This window comes from Camellia sinensis, chromosome 3 (assembly GCF_055761805.1).
Source record: "Camellia sinensis isolate YWXY chromosome 3, ASM5576180v1, whole genome shotgun sequence".
NCBI classification, from domain to species: Eukaryota; Viridiplantae; Streptophyta; class Magnoliopsida; order Ericales; family Theaceae; genus Camellia; species Camellia sinensis.
The window spans coordinates 194,593,229-194,614,182 of record NC_138963.1 but is presented as its reverse complement, the minus strand read 5'-3'; the positions used below and the strand labels follow the sequence as shown (position 1 = coordinate 194,614,182).

General features: G+C 33.1%; 3 protein-coding genes across 3 annotated transcripts; 1 reads left to right on the top strand and 2 right to left on the bottom strand.

Annotated features, from left to right (window-relative positions):
- Nucleotides 1–7,088: 7,088 nt before the first annotated feature.
- LOC145822135 (uncharacterized) lies at nt 7,089–8,674 on the bottom strand. The gene is made up of 3 exons (XM_082918733.1): nt 8,497–8,674; nt 7,729–8,127; nt 7,089–7,549 (listed from the first exon to the last, which is right to left on the bottom strand). Exons 1-3 carry the CDS (start codon nt 8,672–8,674, stop codon nt 7,089–7,091), a joined length of 1,038 nt encoding a protein of 345 aa, XP_082774859.1.
- Nucleotides 8,675–14,757: 6,083 nt separating this feature from the next.
- Nucleotides 14,758–17,692, bottom strand: LOC145823016 (Zinc finger (C3HC4-type RING finger) family protein). The gene is made up of 2 exons (XM_082921794.1): nt 16,841–17,692; nt 14,758–16,716 (listed from the first exon to the last, which is right to left on the bottom strand). Exons 1-2 carry the CDS (start codon nt 17,204–17,206, stop codon nt 14,827–14,829), a joined length of 2,256 nt encoding a protein of 751 aa, XP_082777920.1. The 5' UTR covers nt 17,207–17,692; the 3' UTR covers nt 14,758–14,826.
- A 165-nt stretch (nt 17,693–17,857) lies between these two features.
- Nucleotides 17,858–20,585, top strand: LOC145788589 (uncharacterized). Its single transcript, XM_082921795.1, has 4 exons — nt 17,858–18,169; nt 18,294–18,368; nt 19,620–19,748; nt 19,963–20,585. Exon 4 carries the CDS (start codon nt 19,979–19,981, stop codon nt 20,411–20,413), a length of 435 nt encoding a protein of 144 aa, XP_082777921.1. The 5' UTR covers nt 17,858–18,169; nt 18,294–18,368; nt 19,620–19,748; nt 19,963–19,978; the 3' UTR covers nt 20,414–20,585.
- Nucleotides 20,586–20,954: the final 369 nt, after the last annotated feature.

The following is a 20,954-nucleotide window of genomic DNA, read 5'->3' as shown; positions in this document are numbered from 1 at the left end:
ACTGCAAAAACACAAAAGCAAGAAGATAATGACAACAAAGAGACAAAAAAGCAACAAGATAGCAAAAAGGAAACCGCAAGAATAGAAACAACAAGCAAACAGTAAGAAAGGAACAAAAGACAAAGACAGCAGAAGCATGAACCTGCAACTGAAGCTGAAAAACAAGCAGAAACAAAAGGAAGAATAAGGAAACAGTAACAATGCATTAAAGGTAAAACATAATAGCAACTTATATAGATGTCACACGTGAATTGGTACAATGAATTCCTTCCTAACTGTTGCCACATGCATCTGACCCAACACCAATTGAGTGCTTTGTTTTGCTGGTCATTATTAGAACTCTTCACTGTATAAGCTTTGTTTGCTTAATTACGTAATAAATTTTGTCATAATTCTTCTTATTCTTCTTTGATTGTTTGAATTATTTTGTTTGCTAGCTAACAAAATCAATACAGAGAAATTATGAATATATTCAAGTTTTATCAGTGTTTCTTTGTTTAATTAAATGATAAATTTTGTCGTATATCCATAAATTTTGCATGGTTCGCCTACTTCATTGATATCCTTCTTTTATATAGATGTTGTGAGCTCTCTCATGACATTATCTATGCTAGAAAGAAGATCTTTAACTGCAAAAACCCAAAAGTAATAAGAGAAACAAAACAAAGAGACAAAAAGCAACAAAACAACAAAAAGGAAACCGCAAGAACAGAAACAACAAGCAAACAACAAGAAAGGGAGAAAAGACAGAGACATCAGAAACATGAACCTGCAAATGAAGCTCAAAAACAAGCAGAAACAAAAGAAAGAATAAGGAAATAGCAACTTAAAGGTAAAACACAATACCAACTTATATAGATGTCACACATGAATTGGTGCAATGAATTCCTTCCCAACTATTGCCACATGCATCTGACCCAACCCCAATTGAGTGGTCTGTTTTGCTGGTCATTATTAGAACTCTTCACTATATAAGCTTTGTTTGCTTAATTACGTAATAAATTTTGTCATAATTCTTCTTATTCTTCTTTGATTGTTTGAATTATTTTGTTTGCTAGCTAACAAAATTAATACAAAGGAATTATGAATATATTCAAGTTTTATCAGTGTTTCTTTGCTTAATTAAATGATAAATTTTATCATATATCCATAAATTTTGCATGGTTTGCCTACTTCGTTAATATCCTTCTTTTATATAGATGTTGTGAGCTCTCTCATGACAATATCTATGCTAGAAAGATCTTTAACTGCAAAAACACAAAAACAAGAATAAAAAGACAACAAAAAGACAAAAGGGAAACAGCAACAAGAGAAACAACAAGCAAACAACAAGAAAGGAAGAAAATACAGAGACAGCAAAAGGATGAACCTGCAAATGAACCTCAAAAACAAGGAGAACAAAAAGAAAGAATAACCAAACACCAACAACAGAAACAAGCAGAAACAAGAACCAAGCCCCAACAAAACAAACAAGAACCAAAGCAGCACAAACCAAAAGGCAATAAGAAAATAGAGGGAAGAAAAATAATAAGTGATCAAATTCATGACCATGGAGCAAAATATGTGTACCGCTCAAACATGTTATCCCTCATCAGATTCTTTAATGCCACGAAACTTGAAAATGAGCATTTCCAAATATTGAAAAAGACTCCATTCTTCCTTCTAGTTGACATTTTGTCAAAGAAGAAGGTGCAAAAAGTAGATTCAATAAAATATGATGATGTGGTTGCAAAAATCTTACAAACATACCAAATGAATGGAACCACATTTCAAATTGGAGGGAAGAAGCTGAAGTTGAAAAGAAATGATTTCAAGTTAATTTTTGGGATTGTATGTGGACAAAAGAAGATGAATCTTGTATATGGAAGAAAAGATGACATAGATTTGGTAAAAATAAGGAAAATAAGAGAGAATAGAATGACAAGTGCTTCAATCCAAAAGTTGATAACCAAACTTTGAGAAGTAAGAAGAAGAAAGACAGAGAAGATGTTGTGAGGCTTGTGTGGCTCTTGATTTGCTTGCTATTGTTATATCCTGGTACTAGCACTACAATTGGCTGGGGGTTCATGAAATATCTTGAGGATATTAACAAAATAAAGTCTTATGATTGGTGCGACGCAGCAAAGCAACAGCTCACAAAATCAATAGAAAGAAACATCAACCAAATTGATAAAGTGTCCGGATATGTGATGGTCGTATTAGTAAGTAAATACCTCACTTATAACTTATGAACTATAATATTTACGTTTACTAAATACTTGTTTATAACAATTTTTTTGTCTTCAACAGTATTGGATATGCGAACACACAAGCACCATCAAACCCAATGCCAAAAATGCAATCCCAAGATTTGCTAAATGGAACATCACATGTTTGGGACAACAATTGGCAAGTTCATCCTTGCAAGAGCTAAAATATATTGTGGTATGCAATGTTAACCTTTGTTTTGTTTAAACAAATGATAGATTTTCTTATGCAGTGATAAATTTTTATTCACACTGATAAATTCATTTAATTTGCCTAATTGAGTGACAAATTTCCCTTAGTATACCTAATTGTGTGATAAATTCTTTTATGCAGTGAATGTGTTTCTATTTGTCTACTGTGCATGAGTTTTGTTTCATATTTACTTTATTTGTGTTATTTTATATTCGACTAGAATTGATTAGGTTTCTATATTGATAAATTTATCCGTAAAAATGAATTGAATTAAACATTTTGTCTTATATTTACTTTATTAGCTTACTTTTGCTAATTCAGTGATAAAATTTGACATACAATGACAGATTTGCTTACTATGCCTAGTTCAGTGATAAAATTTGCTATAACAATCATAGATTTGTTTAATTTTCCTAATTGAGTGATAAAATTTGCTATGAGAAATTTATCTCTGAAATTTGTATCATATCATTCATTTTTTTTAATTTTCATCTATGTAGGAGAACAATTTGAAGCACACGAATGAAGAGAAAAAAATATGCCGAATGCTGCTAGGAGAAATTCAGGATGAAGATGAAGATGCTGATTTTCAATAACAAAATCAGGCTGAAATTTCTTAAAAAGAAGAACAAACATTGACTGAAGACAAATCCAAACATGAAACATGGGAACCAATTCCACAAAAAATATGCCCTGAAAAGAAAAAGAAAACAGTACCCTTTGAATCACAAAAGAGTGAAGGAAACAAAGTTGACAAAGAACCTGAAGTGGATCCAAATCTGGTAGAAGTACTTGTTTTTGAGAGGATAGAAGACGACATGCTCAAAATGGAAAGGTTACAAATGGAAAGGGACATGTTTCAAACTGCAAATGATAACCTGCAGCAGCAACTCAACAAGCTGAAAAAGGAAATGCAAGATCAGCACAAAACTACAAAAAATCAAATGCAAAGGAAATATGAAGAAATCATAATACTCCATGACAGAATTGCAACATTGGCTGAGGCAAACAAGTACTCGGAAGAACAACACACACAAGAGCAGCCTGCAATGAAGAAATTGAAAATTTCAAACGAAATTTTCAACATCCTACCAGAGAAATCAAGGGAAAATCTCATTGCACATTGGGCGAATACAAAGAAAAAGTAACAATCTTCTCTCTTGACTCCTGTAGTTCACTTTTGCCGACTGTTTATCATTAACTCATATTGAATTTATAAGTAACAAATATTTCAAAAATATTAATAAATTTATTATTCTAACAGTAATAACCTTTTTTTCAATGATGAGCCAGTGTGGCAAGGATCTCACCATGGAACCTATGTCTACTTAAATGACATTGACAAAATATTGAAGGGTCTAAATTTGGCAGATATTGTAAGTTGAATTTGTAACTTATTAAAATAACATTATAGTGTTTGATTTATATTAATTCCTTGTTTTGTTTTTTGTTTTCAACACAGGTAATAGATGTATATGTAGAACACTTGCTTGTGCAAAAACAAGGAACAACATCATTCGTATTCATTTCAAGTTGCCATGTAAGTAACTAGTTTGCTTAACTGAGGAACAACACTTGTTTTGTTTTTTATCAGTGTATAACCTCTGTTTGCTTAACTGAGTAACTAGTTTCAAACATATGACACTACCTTCCCTCTTCAATTGGCCCTGTTTCCTAATTCAAAGCTTGACATGTGAAACAAAAAGTCAAGCAAACCAAACCAGAATTTTTGACTCAGATTTTGTAATCACTATTATATATTTTGACCTTGTTATTGTGGCGCCACAGTATGAGTAAATCCCAGACTTTGATTACAAATTCTGGGAACTTTTATCGATTTTCGAAACTATTGCATATGATATTGAGAACGTCAACAAATATTGAGATGTGTTGAAATTGAAATAGCTTGATTATATGCTATGATGTTGCAGAACATAGTTCACTTTCATTTTGTTAGTTGTGAAGCCTCATAGAGCTCTTGTTTGATGTAATTTATTAAGTAACGGACAACTTTCATTACAACTATGGAATGGAGAAATCATGATATAAATATAAATATATATATATATATATATATTAGTAGATGTGCACACTCACATGAGTGTACTTGAAATATGCAGTATGGGTATATAGCATGTTACAGATCATCTATGAATATTTACAGAATGAAAGAGAAGCATAGTATAGATATATTAGGGGATATAAAGATCCATTTCACATGGAGGAGAAAAAAAGGCCTCAAGACACCAATAGATGTGTTCCCTTTATGTGTAGTATAGATGAATTTTGCAATGCACTGATAAATTTTGATATGGATTGATAAAATTTTGATCACAATGACAAAAAGTTTCATACTCACCACCTATTTAATTTGAAAAGGTTTAAGGTTAAATTAACATTATTTTTTTTATTTGTATTTGTTAGCACTTGTTGACTAGAAAAGATGAGGAAGCAAGAAAAAGAATGCTGAACAAAATGATGCCTGAAGCCATGAAAGCAAGATACCTTCTCTTCCCAATCCACCAAAATTTTCATTGGACAATACTTGTCCTTGACATTAAAGAAGGTTCATGGAAATTATACAATTCCATGAGACCAAGGGGAGCAATGGCTAAAGATCCACACTTCAATGTCGTAAATGAAGTGGTAAAAATGTTTTCACTATCAAACTTAACATTAATCCAATACATCAATCATGATCCATGCTCAATTATACATCAAAAATTTATACAGTAACATATTTATCATTATTTAAATCCATGGTTTCTCATTAATTGTTTCAACTGACTTTCTAATAGAACAATTATACAAATGTATATGTTACAGAGAGAGATTATTGACAAGTACATAAAGGTTGAGAAGCCAACTCTCATCCATTTTGATAAATTTCAACCGGAGACAGAGAGCGTCATCAATAGCCCACAACAAGAAGACACGTCGTAAGTTTATCAATAACAAAGCAATGTTATTAAAAAAAAAAAAAAAAAACAATGAAACCAAATTATAATATTTTGTTTTCAAAATGTTTTTGCAGGCTTGATTGTAGAATCATTGTTTGCTATATCATAAGGCAATAAGTTTCTAAAAACAACCTAATGCCTACTTTTTCCAAGGAAGAATACAATCAATTGAGAGCTAATATGTTAACTATCTTCTTGACTGACCAACAAGTTGCTCAACGACAAATACCTGATGAAAACATTGATGACTTGCCTCTGCAATAATCAACAGATCTGGAATAGAAGAAAACAAAAGGAAACACTGATTTATTTGGTTGTTAGAATGTCAATACTTCATACATTTTGCTTGTTTGCTTGTTACAGTGTTACCTGTATTTTGAAGATTTTGATTCTTACTTTCCTCCAATGAATATTACAATGCTTGGTTGTTACAATGTCAAAGTTATGGACAGTGCTTGGTTGTTATAATGTCAAAGTTATGGACAATGCTTGGTTGTTACAATCTCAAATTTGCTTCAATGAAACATTCAGTCTTTTTTAGTCATATCGTTACCAGATCTGGCTTTTGATATCAGTCTTGTTATCCAAATTTCATTCAAAATATTGATCATAATCTGAGTATTTGTGTTGAATTTAAAGGTTAATAACAGGTTTGGAGTTACTATATTGATAAATTTAATTTTTATAGTGTTTTGTTTACACTGATAAATTTATCACTGTTTCAACAAATTTATCACTGTGAACACTGATAAATTTACCACTGTTCAAACAAAAAAACCAGCGACTCTCTCTCTTTCATTCTTTTTTCCCAAGTCAAGTAAACAAAACACTATAAAAAATAATAAAAAATTTACCTAATTGAAAATTAAAACACAAGCACTATTACATTGTCCAAATTAGAAATTAAAATACTGTTACAATTTGTAGATATTCCCAACTTTGAGAATGAATGTAAGAGCATGTCATCTTTGGTGATTTTTGAATAATCAAAACCATTTGATACTTCAGTTAAACAACTCAAACATCCAAAGCTAGCTTCTGAGTGACCACAAAACAGTATGCAGACTGAGAACTTCTTGCTAAACCAGATAAACACGGTAGTTGATCTAAAATTTTTTGCTTTTTAAAGCAGTTAACACAGCAGATATGCAATTATGTATTCTAGAGATTTGATCTACACCTTTATATTGTGGAAATTTTTCCTGAGAAAACTAGATAACTCCAGACAATGATAAATTTATCACTGTAGAAAAGAACATTTGCTTGGATATGACAGTGATAAATTTATCAACCACTGACATAAATGTAATAAACCATCAACTCTTCCCACACAATAAGTGATAAATTTATCATTCTTCAAAATAACAAAATTCAAGAACCACATTAATGGTAAATTTATCATTCTTACAAAAAAATAATCCATCAACTTGTCCAAACCAACCAGTGATAAATTTATCACTTTATAAAACACCAAAAACAGTAACTACATTTAACCCAAATCAAATAATATAAATCTGTGAAACTTAATCCTGTAAAAATATCAGCAAAAAATATAATTTATGTTTAACAAATTTCTCAATCATTCGATGCGAGTACCAAAATGATACATCTTTCCAACAATACCGAATCATTCAATGCAAGTAACACCTCTCAACTCTCAACAAAGTAATTCAATTAAAATCAATACAACTAAAGCAAAGCTTCTTTACATGTCTTCCGATTATGAGTTTCCATCTTTCCACACCTACTACATCTAATTCTCTTCATTTCGCCCTTAGAAGGTATTATCTTCGTTCTTGGACGTCCAGCTGGTCTCTTACAAAGAGGAGGTAAAACAGCATCATCATCAACAACTACATTTGACTTCCACATACTAGGAACTACATAGATAGAATGTGAATAAGAATCACAATAACTACTAACACGGTAGTAATCATCAAGAAAGCAATTCAGATCCTTCATACTCCTCTTTATAGCACAAAAACCATGTTTGCAAGGAAAAGAATCAATTTCCCACAATCGACAAGAACAACAACGTTTCCCAATATCAACCATAATTGAATGATCCAATTGGATTTCATAAATGTCATCGCTACATTTCTTAACTATCCATGCTTTTGTATTATTAAAAGCTTCTTCCAACTTTTTCTCTGCAAACGGACAAACAATATGATTTCACTTATTCCCAACTTCTCTCCTTCTTGAAAATTGTTCCATTAGTTTCACCCATATAGCATCACAAGACTAGTTGAAAACAAATGGCGTTCATCCCTAATCCATGAATTAAAAGATTCCACAGCATTTGTGCACATTTCGCCATACCTCTTGCCTTGAAAATAAGCGTTACACCAACACTCATTAGGCAAATCCTCAAGAAACTTCTCAACACTACGACCATAACGACCCTTAAATTCTTCAAATAGCTCATTAAACAACTCAATAGTAAGAGCATATGCACATCTACTAAAAAGAGTAAGCAAATACTCTTTAGATTCACTACTCTTCACTGACAAATAAGTCTTCAAGTTTGTCTTCAAATGCATTAAACAAAAAGAATGAGAAGAAAAAGGAAAGATCTCAGCTAAAGCTTTCAGCAAACCTGCATGTCGATCAGTAACAAACGCAATATCCTTCTCCGGAGTCAAAATACCTAATAACTTTGACAAGAACCAATGCCAACTGTCATAACTTTCACTACCAACAATAGCAAAACATAACGGATATAAACCTACAAACAAAATATATATACACGTTATCAATAACAAATAAAAAAATTACAAAAAGAAAATCAAAACACAAAGTATATAACATATAGCACCAGCCATAGATAAATTTATCACTGTATAAATATAAAAATTTAATAAAAGTATACAGCATAAATTTATCACTAATAGATTGACTATACTCAATAATCAGCACTCTCCAGTAACAAAATGATAGAATTATCACTGTTTCAATAATAATAACAAATAGACGCAAAATATATCTTGGTTACCATCTTTTGCTGTAGCAGCCAATAAACAACCTTTGTGTCTTTATTTCAAGAAAGTTCCATCAAACATCAACACAGGCCTACAATACTTGAAACCATGAATACATGCCTCAAAAGCGAAAAACAAGCATTTGAAATGTCTTCCATTACTATCAATATCAAATTCCATATCAAAAACACTCTCCGGATTGCAAGCATTAGCGGCATCAGCATACCAACGAAGATCGTCAAATGATGATGAATAGTCACCAAAAACAAGACCCCTTGCTTTTTCAACACCCATCCAAGCTCACCGATAAGAAACTTCTGTTCCATAATAGTACTTGAAATCACAAACCACCTCACTAACCGATGTCAAAGCCTTATTACGAATATCACTTGAAATTAGCCCACCAATCATACTTGAAGTCATCCTAGCATGTTTAATTGTACGAAAAGAAGATCCACAAGTATGAACATCATCAAATTGTTTAATAACAAAAGCTTTACTATAATTTTCCACTCTAGCATGCACGCTCCATAAACATCCCAAATCAGCCCTTCTCTTACAATGAACAGTGACACAATCCTTATCATTCTTAACAAAATCAAAATTAAAACCGGAATGAATAGAATACTTTGACAACGTATCTCGAAATTCAATAACTCCTTGAGCAAACCTTTGTCTCACTCCTTTCATACAATTAACCCACCCATTGGAGAGTAAAGGTTTCCGTTGATTTGAATAAAATGAAGGCAAAAAATCAGTTTCACAAACAACACTACTATTACTACTACTAGCTTCACCATCACAAATCATATAAGCTTCACCCAAAGAACAACACTTTACAAAAACATCAATACGATGAATATCACAAGAAAGTATTAGTCCAACCATAACCTCCAAATCCTCTTCACTTTGTAGACCACAACAAGAATGTCCAGGCATTAAATACGATATATTCAAAGAACTACCAACTAACTCACTCCACTTTGCACACAATTTATATACTAAATCATTGAAATTAAATCCATCATTATACTTGATAACCAATGTCACGCCTCTAAACTTGCACATAAGAAACAAACAATTCTCCATCACTATAAATCCTGCAACAAACAACAATTATATTTCAGCAAACAACTCAAACACCCTAAAATAAAATCAAATACAGTGATAAAATTATCAACCAACTCAAACACATCCAAAAACCAACACCGATAACTTTAACAGTTAACACCACCAAAGACTAAGAACAGTGAATAAGGCTTACACTTATTAGACATGGTAACTTGATTTGAATCTTACCATTACATTATGCAACCTTTTCATCTCTTATTTCCATACTCACTCATAAATTTATCATTGTTGAAAAAGTTAATCCAACAACACCCCTAAAATACACAGTGATAAAATTATCACTGTATAAAATAACAAACCAACACATGTGTTCAATCAACACAATTTCGTAACCAAAAAAAATAAAAATCTAAAATTTAATCAGCATATACATATCTCAAAACTTTCAATATCATGATCAAAACCCAAATTCAATCGCAACAGAAACAACAAAGTAATAACAATATCACCACAAAATCAAAATCACTAACTCAAACTAAAAAGAACCAAAACATTGAAATTGAAATCAAAATCAAACATACCAGTCGACCTAACTGCACAACATCGCAAATCAGAAAATGTAACTATACACCAAAGCGAAATCGCAAATAGAAATAATCACCAAGCACGCAATCGCAAATAGAAATAATCACCAAGCACGCAATCGCAAATCACAAATTGGGCAGATATATCAAGCGCGAAATCAGAAATCACGAAGCTCCACAATAATACAGTAGCAAATCGTGAAGTTCCACAGAAATCCAAATCACAAACACAATATTTTGATAAAAAATCCAAATAGAAACGCGCCAAAACATGGGAGGGGTAAAACGGTACCAAAATAAAAAGCTCATGACCTGTTGGTGCACAAGAGCAAAACTCAGGACTATGAGGGGAATAAGTGTGAAAGGTAGGACCGGCCAATAAAAAACCCTATTGACTTTTGTGGCTAAAATAGCCAAAAAAAACCCATAAACCAACTTGCCAAACAGAAGCATAAAATTTACTAAATGAATGATTCAAATTATAGGCCTTGTTTGGCATATACTTAGGTCTAGTTTGGCATAATCTAAAAAATTTAAAAAGTTAAAAAGTCACTATCCTATTTAAGTTATATCATCTTATTTAAATCACATCATCTCTCTATCACATCACTTCAAACTCAACCCATATTTCACGTTTTTTCGTAAAAAGTCAAAAAGTACACTTATTTAGATCATCCCAAACAACCCCTAAAAAAGTCAAAAAGTCACTATCCTATTTAAGTCACATCATTTTATTTAAGTTACATTACCTCTCTACCACATCACTTGAAATCCAATCCATATTTTATAAAAGTCAAAAAGCACACTTATTCAGAACATCCCAAACAATCTCATAGTTGTGAGTTCAAAATATAACTCACAAAATGAAAGGTAAATTAGAAAAACACACCTTAAGATTTGTTTAAAATATAAATTACTCCTTTTAGTTTTGAAAATTATATTCAGTCTCTTGAAAATTTAATTTCATAACAAATAATTATTAAGTCAGTTAATAGTTTTTAATAATGTTATGAATATATTTCAATTAACAATTTAAATAATTTTAATGTTACATAAGAGAGTAGTTAAAAAAAATTCAATTAATTTTATTAAATATATAATTTTGATAATAAAATATTTACAATTTTTCAAATCACAAATGACAGTATATATTTTAAACAAAAATATATTTATAATTTATTCTAAAATAAAATATAAAAAAATTATTAGCATCAAATGTAAAGAAACCCTTTAATCGCAATTAAAAGCGTGATATGATTCATTGGAATCCTCTCTCTTTTAATTCATGATTGCCTTCGGTTTGCCTCTTTCCAATATTTTTAAATTTTTCAAAAAAAAAAAAAAAAAAAAAAGTGCATAGGAAGATCATGATCTCTTAATGATTACTAGGAATGGAAATGATTCAATCCTATACTAAACCCCAAACTCATGATAGATTCCATCCTGGTGTTATGATGGTGTTCTTTTACCTTTCACTGAATTTTAGCCTCATTTGCTACTATCATTTCACATTTGTACTTATTATATCTGCAAGCTGTAATGCATCTCACTTTTAAAGATGCATAAACATGATAAGGGTTCTAAATTTTGAATTTTTAAGAAAGTTTTAATGATGTAGTAAAAATTGAAAAATAAATAAATTATAAATATATTTTTTAAGATTTATTTAAAATATAAATTATTTTTTTATAATTTGAAAAATTATAAATATTCTTTTATTAAAATTTTTTATTTAACAGAATTAATTGAAAAAATAAAATTTATAATTGTTCTCTTATAAAATAATAAAATTATTTAAATTATTAATTGAAACATATTTTTTAACATCATTAAAAATTGTTAATTGACTTGATAATTTATTAATAAAATAGACGATTTGTTATGAAACTAGAAATCTCGTGGAATATAATTTTCAAAACCATAGGAAGTGATTCGTATTTTAATCAAATCTTAAGATGTGTATTTGTAATTTATCCCAAAAAATATTTAAAAAAAAATTAAGTCAAAACATCACATCAATTGATTGGGAGCCACCTCAAGAGCTCAAGTTTTAAAGCTCCAAAACATTTTTGATCTATTTAACGTAGGTTATTTTAGTATTTTTTAATTTTTTAATTTTATTTACATTATATCATTTCTTATTTGAATAAAGTCATTTCTTTATCACATTACACATTTTTTATAAAAATAAAAAAATATATATTTATTTAAATTATCTCAAACATTAATATATAACTCTCCAAAAAAATCAAAAATGTTATAAATTTAAAAAAAAATAGTTCAAATTTTATTCAAAAATATTAATTTATAACTTCTCATTTGCCAACTCAATCTTTTGGCCTAAAAGTTAAAAAAAAAAAAACACTAAAAAAATCAAAGATTTTTTTTCTTTATACTTTTTGCACATCTTTTTGTAAAAAGTCAAAAAGTCATCACAAACATATTATTTTTTTATCTCTTATTTTAGTCAAAAAATTGAAAAATTATTAAAATAACATATTTTCAAAGAGGTTATATTTAAATTCCATCTTATACCAATTCAATTTTCATCACACAAATGCATTATTTTATTTTATTTTTTAAAAAAAAAATTGAAACAAATTCACACTAACTTTGTGTAAAAAACATATAATTTTTTAATAACTTTTGTAACATGTTTTCACAATACCAATATCCAACCACCACTTAAAGTGGTTGAAATATATATATATATATATATATATATATATAAAAGCACATTGAAAATTTTAAATTTTCAATCCTCATTTTACCTATTGCTAGGAATGGCAATCATTCAAAATCCTACACCTTTCTTAATTCCCATGCATCAAAAATAAATAAATAAATAAATAAAAAGGCTCTTTCTCGCTTTTATGATGATGTTCTTTTACATTTTATTTGTATACTGAATTTTACAGTCCTGCTAGGGACCCCCAGCAGGAGAAGACCCCAGCACCCCCACTTCCGCGTGGGAGGCTGTGACTTGTAGATAAAAAAAAAAATTTGAACCAATTACAAAACAGTGGGGGTGCTGGGGTCATCATCACTGGGGGTCTAACTTATTTTCCTTTTATTATAGGAAAAATACCAAAAGAGTGTTATTTGAAATAAAATATATATATATATATATATTAAAAATCAATAAATAAAAAAAAAGTTTATAACATTATAATATTATTAATTAAAATTTTATACTTTTTTTAAATCTATAATTATTTTTAAAACTACCATTTATCTATATTTTCCCCTTCATTATATCCTCATTTGCTCTATCATCATTTAACGTTTCTTCTTATTATGTTTGCAGGCGGTAATGAATCCCATTGTTGGGCAATTTTTTCTATCAAAAGGCTAACAAATATGCTGATCTCCCTACAAACATGGGCAACAATATGACTCTTGATTTTCATTTCTTTAAGTTCCTTCTTGTGTTGCTAATAAACTAGTGACAGACATCGAAGGAACTTCTTGTAAAATACTTATTGAATTTTATAAGTTGTACCTTTTATCCCCCAAAAAAAAAAATCATAATAAGAATAGGCTTAGTTTATCGAATTTCATTTGTTAAATTTCTATATGGATTGTAATTACAATTCATAAATATGCTAATCACCTCGTATTATTTGATCATTAATCAACGTGTATTTAAACATACAAGCCTACATATATATATAACACGAACCAAAAAAAGGATTATTTTCTTTAATAATAATATTTTTTTTTTTTTTTTGGGGGGGGGGGGGGGGGGGGGTTCAACCTCAAAACTTGATTGAACTCCATTAAAGATGCACCTTTAACCTTACCATTCATGATTAAGAGTAAACACAATGTCAACACAAATAGAATTCTCTCTCTATATTTTTTCTTTCTCATAATGAAATGGAAAGAGTAAAGGAAGGAAGACAAGGCAGGCCCAGGCCCACACAATTCCGTGTGGGGTTACAATACTCTTTGCAGAAAGGGCCGGGCCGCCCGGTTCCCATTTGTCCCTGTTATCCATGGGCCATGCCCACCCAACCCCCTCTCTCCATGTAGTACTTCTTTGTTTCCTCTCTCTCAAGCATTTTTTTTTTTTTTTTCCAATTTCATTTAGGGCTATGCTAACATTTTTGACCTGTTACAGTTCATTTGACTACAAATTGTTGCAAATCCAATTAAAATCGAAAATGAAACGAGTCGAGTCATGAGTACTGAATTGTTTAAATTTAATTTAAAACTTTAATAAGTTTAAAAATATATTAAAATTTGATTTGTTTACCTAATAACTTGATTTTAAATAAATTTTTAATAAACTAAATAAGGGTATATTAGTTTTACAATTTTAAAAGCAATGTGTAAGTTAAACCCCTAAAGTAATGAAAAAGGCACTAAAACATGTGTAACCATTGCCCCAATTGTGAGCAGTGAAAATATTGGAGAATTTTTTTATTTTAAATAACATTAACAATATTTTGAAATTTATTATTATTTTTTAAAAAAGAATACTCAACATTTTTCGCCTATTGGAGATATAAACATGTAGGAAAAGGAAGAGGAAAGTAGAAGCCTTAAAATAAAGAATTGTGCAAGCAAAAAGAGGACCTAAAACAAAAAATGTGACAGAAGAACTTGCAATTCTAAAACATATTTCTCAACATATGAAGCAAAGTGGGTATAAAAAAAAAATATTAAAAAAAAAAAACTATGTATATTTAGCAGCACCAGGAAGACAAAATATTTTCATTTCTTTTTTTTTTTTTTCTTTCAAATAGCATCAACATTTTTTGAAAACTGATTTTATTTTGCATGAATTTAAAATCTAGCATTTTCAAAGCCGTGCAAATCGCTGACTCTGTTTAACGACTTCTTCATCATAGCCACCTTAGCCAGCCGTTCAGCGGCTCTCCAAGCCGACGTTGGAGTCAGCGGCTCCCCATTCTCATCCGTAAGCACCACCTCCCTCCGCCGCTGGATCACCTGTTGCTGCTCTAACTGAATCTGATATTGCCGCCGCCAATGAAGCTCCGCCAGCTCAACTTCCAGCCCCCGAATGAAATCAGCCGATATCGAGCTCGACTGCATTAACAAGGCTCGAGTCGAAGCCAGCAAGTGATGCGCGCTGGACAAGTCGTTGTGTTCAATTAATCGCCGAGACTCAGCAATTGCTCGCGTCGTAATGAAAAGATTTCTAAGCCGTTGGATCTTCGGCATCGATGATCGAACGGCTTGTGCGCGTGGGACCAACAAAGCCTGTTCTCTACCGTTGATCATCTCTTGAGATGCTGGGTCCCTGTAACCGCATCGAACTGAGAGCACATGGTGGGACCCAACTACAGGTGTGGGGACTCTCAACTCGACGAGTAATTCTCTCTCTTCTTCCGCGTAGAGATCGCCGAGTCGAACACGTCCAGAGCTGAGCACTGTGGGCCGTCCGTTGCAAGAATAAACGGCCGAGATCTCAGCAGGATCGGAACCGGAGGCGAAGCTGAGCTCAATACGGAGATCTTGAACCACCACGCTTAGTATGCCACCAACACACTTAGCAAAAGCGTCCTCGGCTGGCTCGTGGCTGTAGCCGCCTTTCTCTCCAAAGCCAAATGAGTGTACAGGAATTTCAATATGAGCGAAACGGGTAGACGACGCTTGAGCTGATCCGTGCCGTCGATTTCCATTCTTTGACTGGACCTTCTCATCGTGACCGTCTGATAGCAACATTATGCTGGCAACTGGATTTCTCTCACGGCGGTCTTCGAGGACTTTGGCTGCTTTTCTCAGAGCATCAGCGACGCTGGTTCCTTGGCTACAACCAAGCCGATCGATGATACGCCGAGCCGCGCTCTGTCCTTGAGCAGTCATTCTTCTGAGAGGCAACAGCCGTTTAGGGCAAGCCGAGAATGCGACTACGGAGAGCCTATCAGCCGAGCCAAGCGAGGAAATAACCAATCGCATGGCTCGCTTCAGCATCTGCAGCTTCGCTCCTGTCATACTTACGCTGACATCAAGTACCGTGACCAAATCAATAGGCGCACGGCGCGAGGGATCGAGAAAATGCGCCGAGTTGCTATTGTGAGCCTGTTGCCGCGGCGGCGGTGGTGGTGCCGGAGGAGCCTTCACCCTCATAGCCACCGCGTACGCCTCGTGAGTCCGCCCTACAGATATCACGGCAACCTCCGGCATCAGTGACACCTCCACATTCCTCAAATCTCCACTGTTGATTGCAGATTCATCGCTTGATGAAGAAACTGGATTCACAAAGAACCCCTGAAACTCTTCAACTTCGTCCTCCTCGTCTTCCACCTCCGGAATCGGAACGAATCGCCCACCAGCTGTCGGCGAAAGCAGAGGCTCGTCGTCGTCGTAAGCCCTTCCATCGGACTGTTTGGTTTTGAGATTTGGAAGCGACGGCTGTGGCGGTGGTGGTGGTGGTGGTGGTGGTGGTGGTGGCGGTGATGGTGGTGGCGGAGATGGGTGTTGCTTCGTGGAGTCGTCTTTTTGGGATTGAGTTGGGGATTGTTTAATCTTGTGAATGGCGAGAAGAGGAACGTCTTTCCAGGTAGCGCTGCAGACTGGGCAAACCAGATTACCGTTCTTGCTAACGTGCGCCGCTATACAAGGGAAGTGAAACCCATGTGAGCATTCGGCTGTGTATATAGCCATTCCTTGACCTGTCTTCACGCTCTGCAAGCACACTCCACAGCTATTCTGCAAAAACATACCAAAAATCCCGTCAAATTTCTATTCACACACACAACACACACACACAGATATATATATATATATATATATATATATATACAGACATTTTCAGAGTATATAGAATTCTTACTCTAGAGAGACGAAGACTGTTCTTCAGGATCGAAAATGGAGATCTCGGAGAAGATGGGTTCGAACCCCGAAGTCCTCTCGGTGTGGTTTTGCATTGGAGCTTGGGGCTAGCAAAGCTCTCTGTACCAGAAGAGGCTTGAACTTCTTGTACTACACTGGTTCGGCAACGCAGGCTCGGACTCGTCGGAGGCTGAGACTGCAAACGAGGAGTCGATGGGTTGCTTCCAACAGATAGAAATCTGAGTTTGGCACAGCTTCTGGGACTTGGGCTTGGGCTTTGACAGCTCTGCTGTTGCTTATCAGCAATGGCGGTTTCTCGATCTCTAGGGATCGTAGTGCAAAAAGCTCTTCTCCAACCAGTTCCCATTTCTCAGAAACCCAAAAATGTTTCAGACCTCAAAACACTAGTACACTTTTCTGTATATGCTTTTTTATGTGGAATCTGAATACTTTATAGTGGGGAAAAAAGGGATGACGAAGAAGGTGATGAGAGAGATCTGAAGAAGGCTGACAGAGAAGACAAAAGGGTGGGATTGAGAGAAGCAGAGAGGAGCATGGGATCGAAAGCAAAAACGATAGAGACAAATTGCTGAGATTAAAAAGATAGAGAAAAGCCCAACTCAGGCACTCACTCTCTCTTTCGTTCTCTCTCTTCTTCTTCTTCTTGTTATCTCTCTCTTGCTGTTTCTTTCTTTGTTTCTCTCTCCATATTGTGCTATGTATGTATTGATAGCCCCAAAAAGATACCTGCAACCAAAAAAAGGGCTAGAGATCTGCTGGTGCTTTCTCTCTCAATCTCTTTCTATTCTAGTTTTCTAGGATGATATAGACACTATTATATTATTACTTATAATTTTCAAATTTAAATCATTTTTTTCTTTAATCAAATCAATAATTAAAACATGAAAGAAAATTAGATACAAAATTACAAATTTTACTATCCACTGCTAGTACACAATAAAACACACAACTCATAATAAGGATTTGAAGTTTGGTAAGTCTTTCGTCCCTCGTCACTAATTTCTATCTATCACTATTTAGAGCATCTCCAGCAGCTTGGCTATTCTTTCCTTTTAGCCATAGAAGCGAGCTTGGAAGGGTAAAACATTGCTCCAGCAGACTCGCTCAAGGATCGCTACAATGGTGGTGAGCTACAGTACCTCGCCAGGACAAGCGAGGTACTGTACATGAGCCTTTCAATTTTTTATTTATTTTTGCCCCCTGAATTCGGTTTTTGGCGGTAAAATTTTTCAACGCTCCAATGTCTCTTCCGATCGTCGACAATGGCAGAGAGCTCTTTGCTGTCAAATTAATCGAGAGAGGCGAAAAGGTTTTTTTTTTTTTTTTCTTCTTAATTTCATGCTTTTGTTCCATCTGGGTTATCATTTTTCCCATCTGGGTCTTTTTTCTTTTTTTCTTTTTGGGTTTATTCTGAGGTTCTTTTTTTGCTGCAGATTGATGAGCATGTACAGAGGGAGATCATGAATCACAGATCATTGAAACATCCCAATATTGTGAGATTTAAAGAGGTTTGTCATTAACTTTTGTCACATACTATACGAATTTGTTATGTTTGTTATTAATTTTGTCTGCTTGTATAATTTTGGAGTTAGACTCTTCTGTTTTGGTCCATTTTGGGTATTGGGAGTGTTTGATAGTGATATATTTTTCATATTTGGAAATAATCTGTTTCACTTTTTTTACCTCTCCCTGTTTAATGAGCTTATTTTTATAGAACTAATTGTCTTGGAAATGTTTGGCTGCACCAGAAATGGATATCAATTGGCCCTCTCGATCTGTCGAATTCAAAAAAAAAAAAATTGCCTTTTCATATATGTGGAGTTTGGGCATGTATTTCAAATAATTTAAAATCTAATGTAATTTGTCTATATATTTGTATTGCACACCATGTGTTTGTTGTAATTTCTGTTAGAATATAGATTGTAATTATTTGGGTTCCATGAATGGAGAACCTAACTGAATTTATGGTATTGTAGCATAGGTGGCTGTAACATCGATTAATTGATCAAATTTTCTGTCAAATTTACTAATATATGTATTATCTCATAAATTTTGATCAAATTTCGGTAAAATTTTCTGTCAAATTCTGTCAAATTCTCTGTCAAATTCTCTTAATTTCTGTCAAATTTTCCCTCTTTAAGTTACTAATATATGGATTATCTCATAAATCCTAATTTGATCAAATTAATTATTCGCGTAACTTATGTACAGGAGGATGAAATTATAGTTGAATTGGTGGATAAGTTATGTAACTTTATCAATATTCTGTACTGTATTCTCCTTGTCTTGTTATAAGCAAATAACCATTTGATTTCTACACATGAAATATTGCAATCAAAGGAAAATTTTGCTACTGACACTATGTACAGGATTTGGAACTTCTTTATTTGTGGTTGGATTGGTTATTTGATTTGGAAATTGCCTCTATTTTGTCACCAGTTCAGTATTCTATGCAAACTTTCCCATCTCACCTCTCCTCCCCTTGAGCCAGTAGCCCAGTCATTGCTACTTGTAGCAAATGCTTTGCTTTTAATTTATATTGTTTTGTTATTGTGAAGTTTCTGTGTTTCATCCATTCCTATGGGTGTTGGTGTCCTATATTTATCTAAAAGCTGTATTTTCTGTTGGCATTAGCTCACTAGAACATATATCTAAAAGCTGTATTTTATTCCATTTCATTACTTTTTAAAATTCTTTTATCTGTGTTAGGGAATTGATGGTTTAATATTTTTGATATGCAAATGATTTCCTTTTCCTAGGTGGCATAATCACCTTAATCCAAATATCAGCAAGGAGGCCTGGACGCAAGAAGAGGAATTGACTTTGATTAGTGCCCATCAAATTTATGGGAACAAGTGGGCAGAGTTGACAAAATTTTTGCCTGGGAGGTAAATTTTATTAAACCCAATAATTATTTTTGACAAAGAGCATCTCATTAAACTAACTAAATTTTTAGTCAAATTTTAGTTAGAAAGGTACTTTTCTATTTTTAGTTGAAGTAATCTTTTATTGATGTTTCACTAGCCAATAACAAATGCTATTAATGGGCAACTATATGCATAGGAAGGTTCACTTCTATCCCAAATAACCAATTCTTCTCAGCCTCCTGTGTAGGAAGATGGATGAGAAGAAAGAATTTGTTGATTTATCTTCTATGATGCTCTTTGAGGCCACAGGTGATTCAGAGGCCATTTCTGAGCTAAATATAGCTGCAGTGGATGCAGAGCTGATGGGTGCAGCGGAAGATGATGCACTCTCATGCAGCTGTGATGACTTGATGGACTGTGAGCTTGGCAAGTTTGATGGCCTAGGGCATACCCATGTTAAAGTTTATCATGTTGCTGATCATGGTGATGAAGAGGAGGAAGATATTGATCAAGATTGGACTGATGGTGGTGATGATGAAGTGGTGATGAGCAGCACTGCAAAAGCAAGGGAACACAAGAAATTGAGGGTTTGTGTTGATTCAGCCATGGAATTGATGAATGAAGTGGTGATGAGCATCCTATTTCCAGCTGCTTTATTCTTAATTTTTTCAATTGTGAATATTTGACTTTGTAAGTTATATGTTCTTGAAGATGTTTTTGATCTGATTTTGCTGCTGATTTTGTTTGTGAGTCAACTTTGGAGCATCTGATTTTGTTTATTCTGCCTACTCCATGGCAAGTCTACAACCTTTTGTCTGCTTGCTGTTATGTACCTATTTATACTGTCAAGATCTCATTATTTTTGTTCTATAGAGCCTCCATTAGGATGCTCTGAAGTTGGAGGAAAAGAAATCTGAGAATTCTTTCTTTTTCTTCCAGTCTCCAACTTGTACATGATTTGATTTTGATTTTGATTTTTTTTTGTTTCTCCATATGCACCTTCAGAACTACACTGTTTATACAGAATTTGCATGCGAAGATTATATTCTTCTTGTGTCCTTGTGCAGGTTTTGGTCTCAGTTGTGAGCACACTATGCTTGTTTTTACTATCCGCATGTTTTGGTTTTGTTGGTATATGGATTGCTTTATCCATCTTCATGAGTTTGCGTGCATGATATTGTATAAGAATATTTTGAAAGAAGTTTGTTTGAAAGAAGTTAGTTTTTT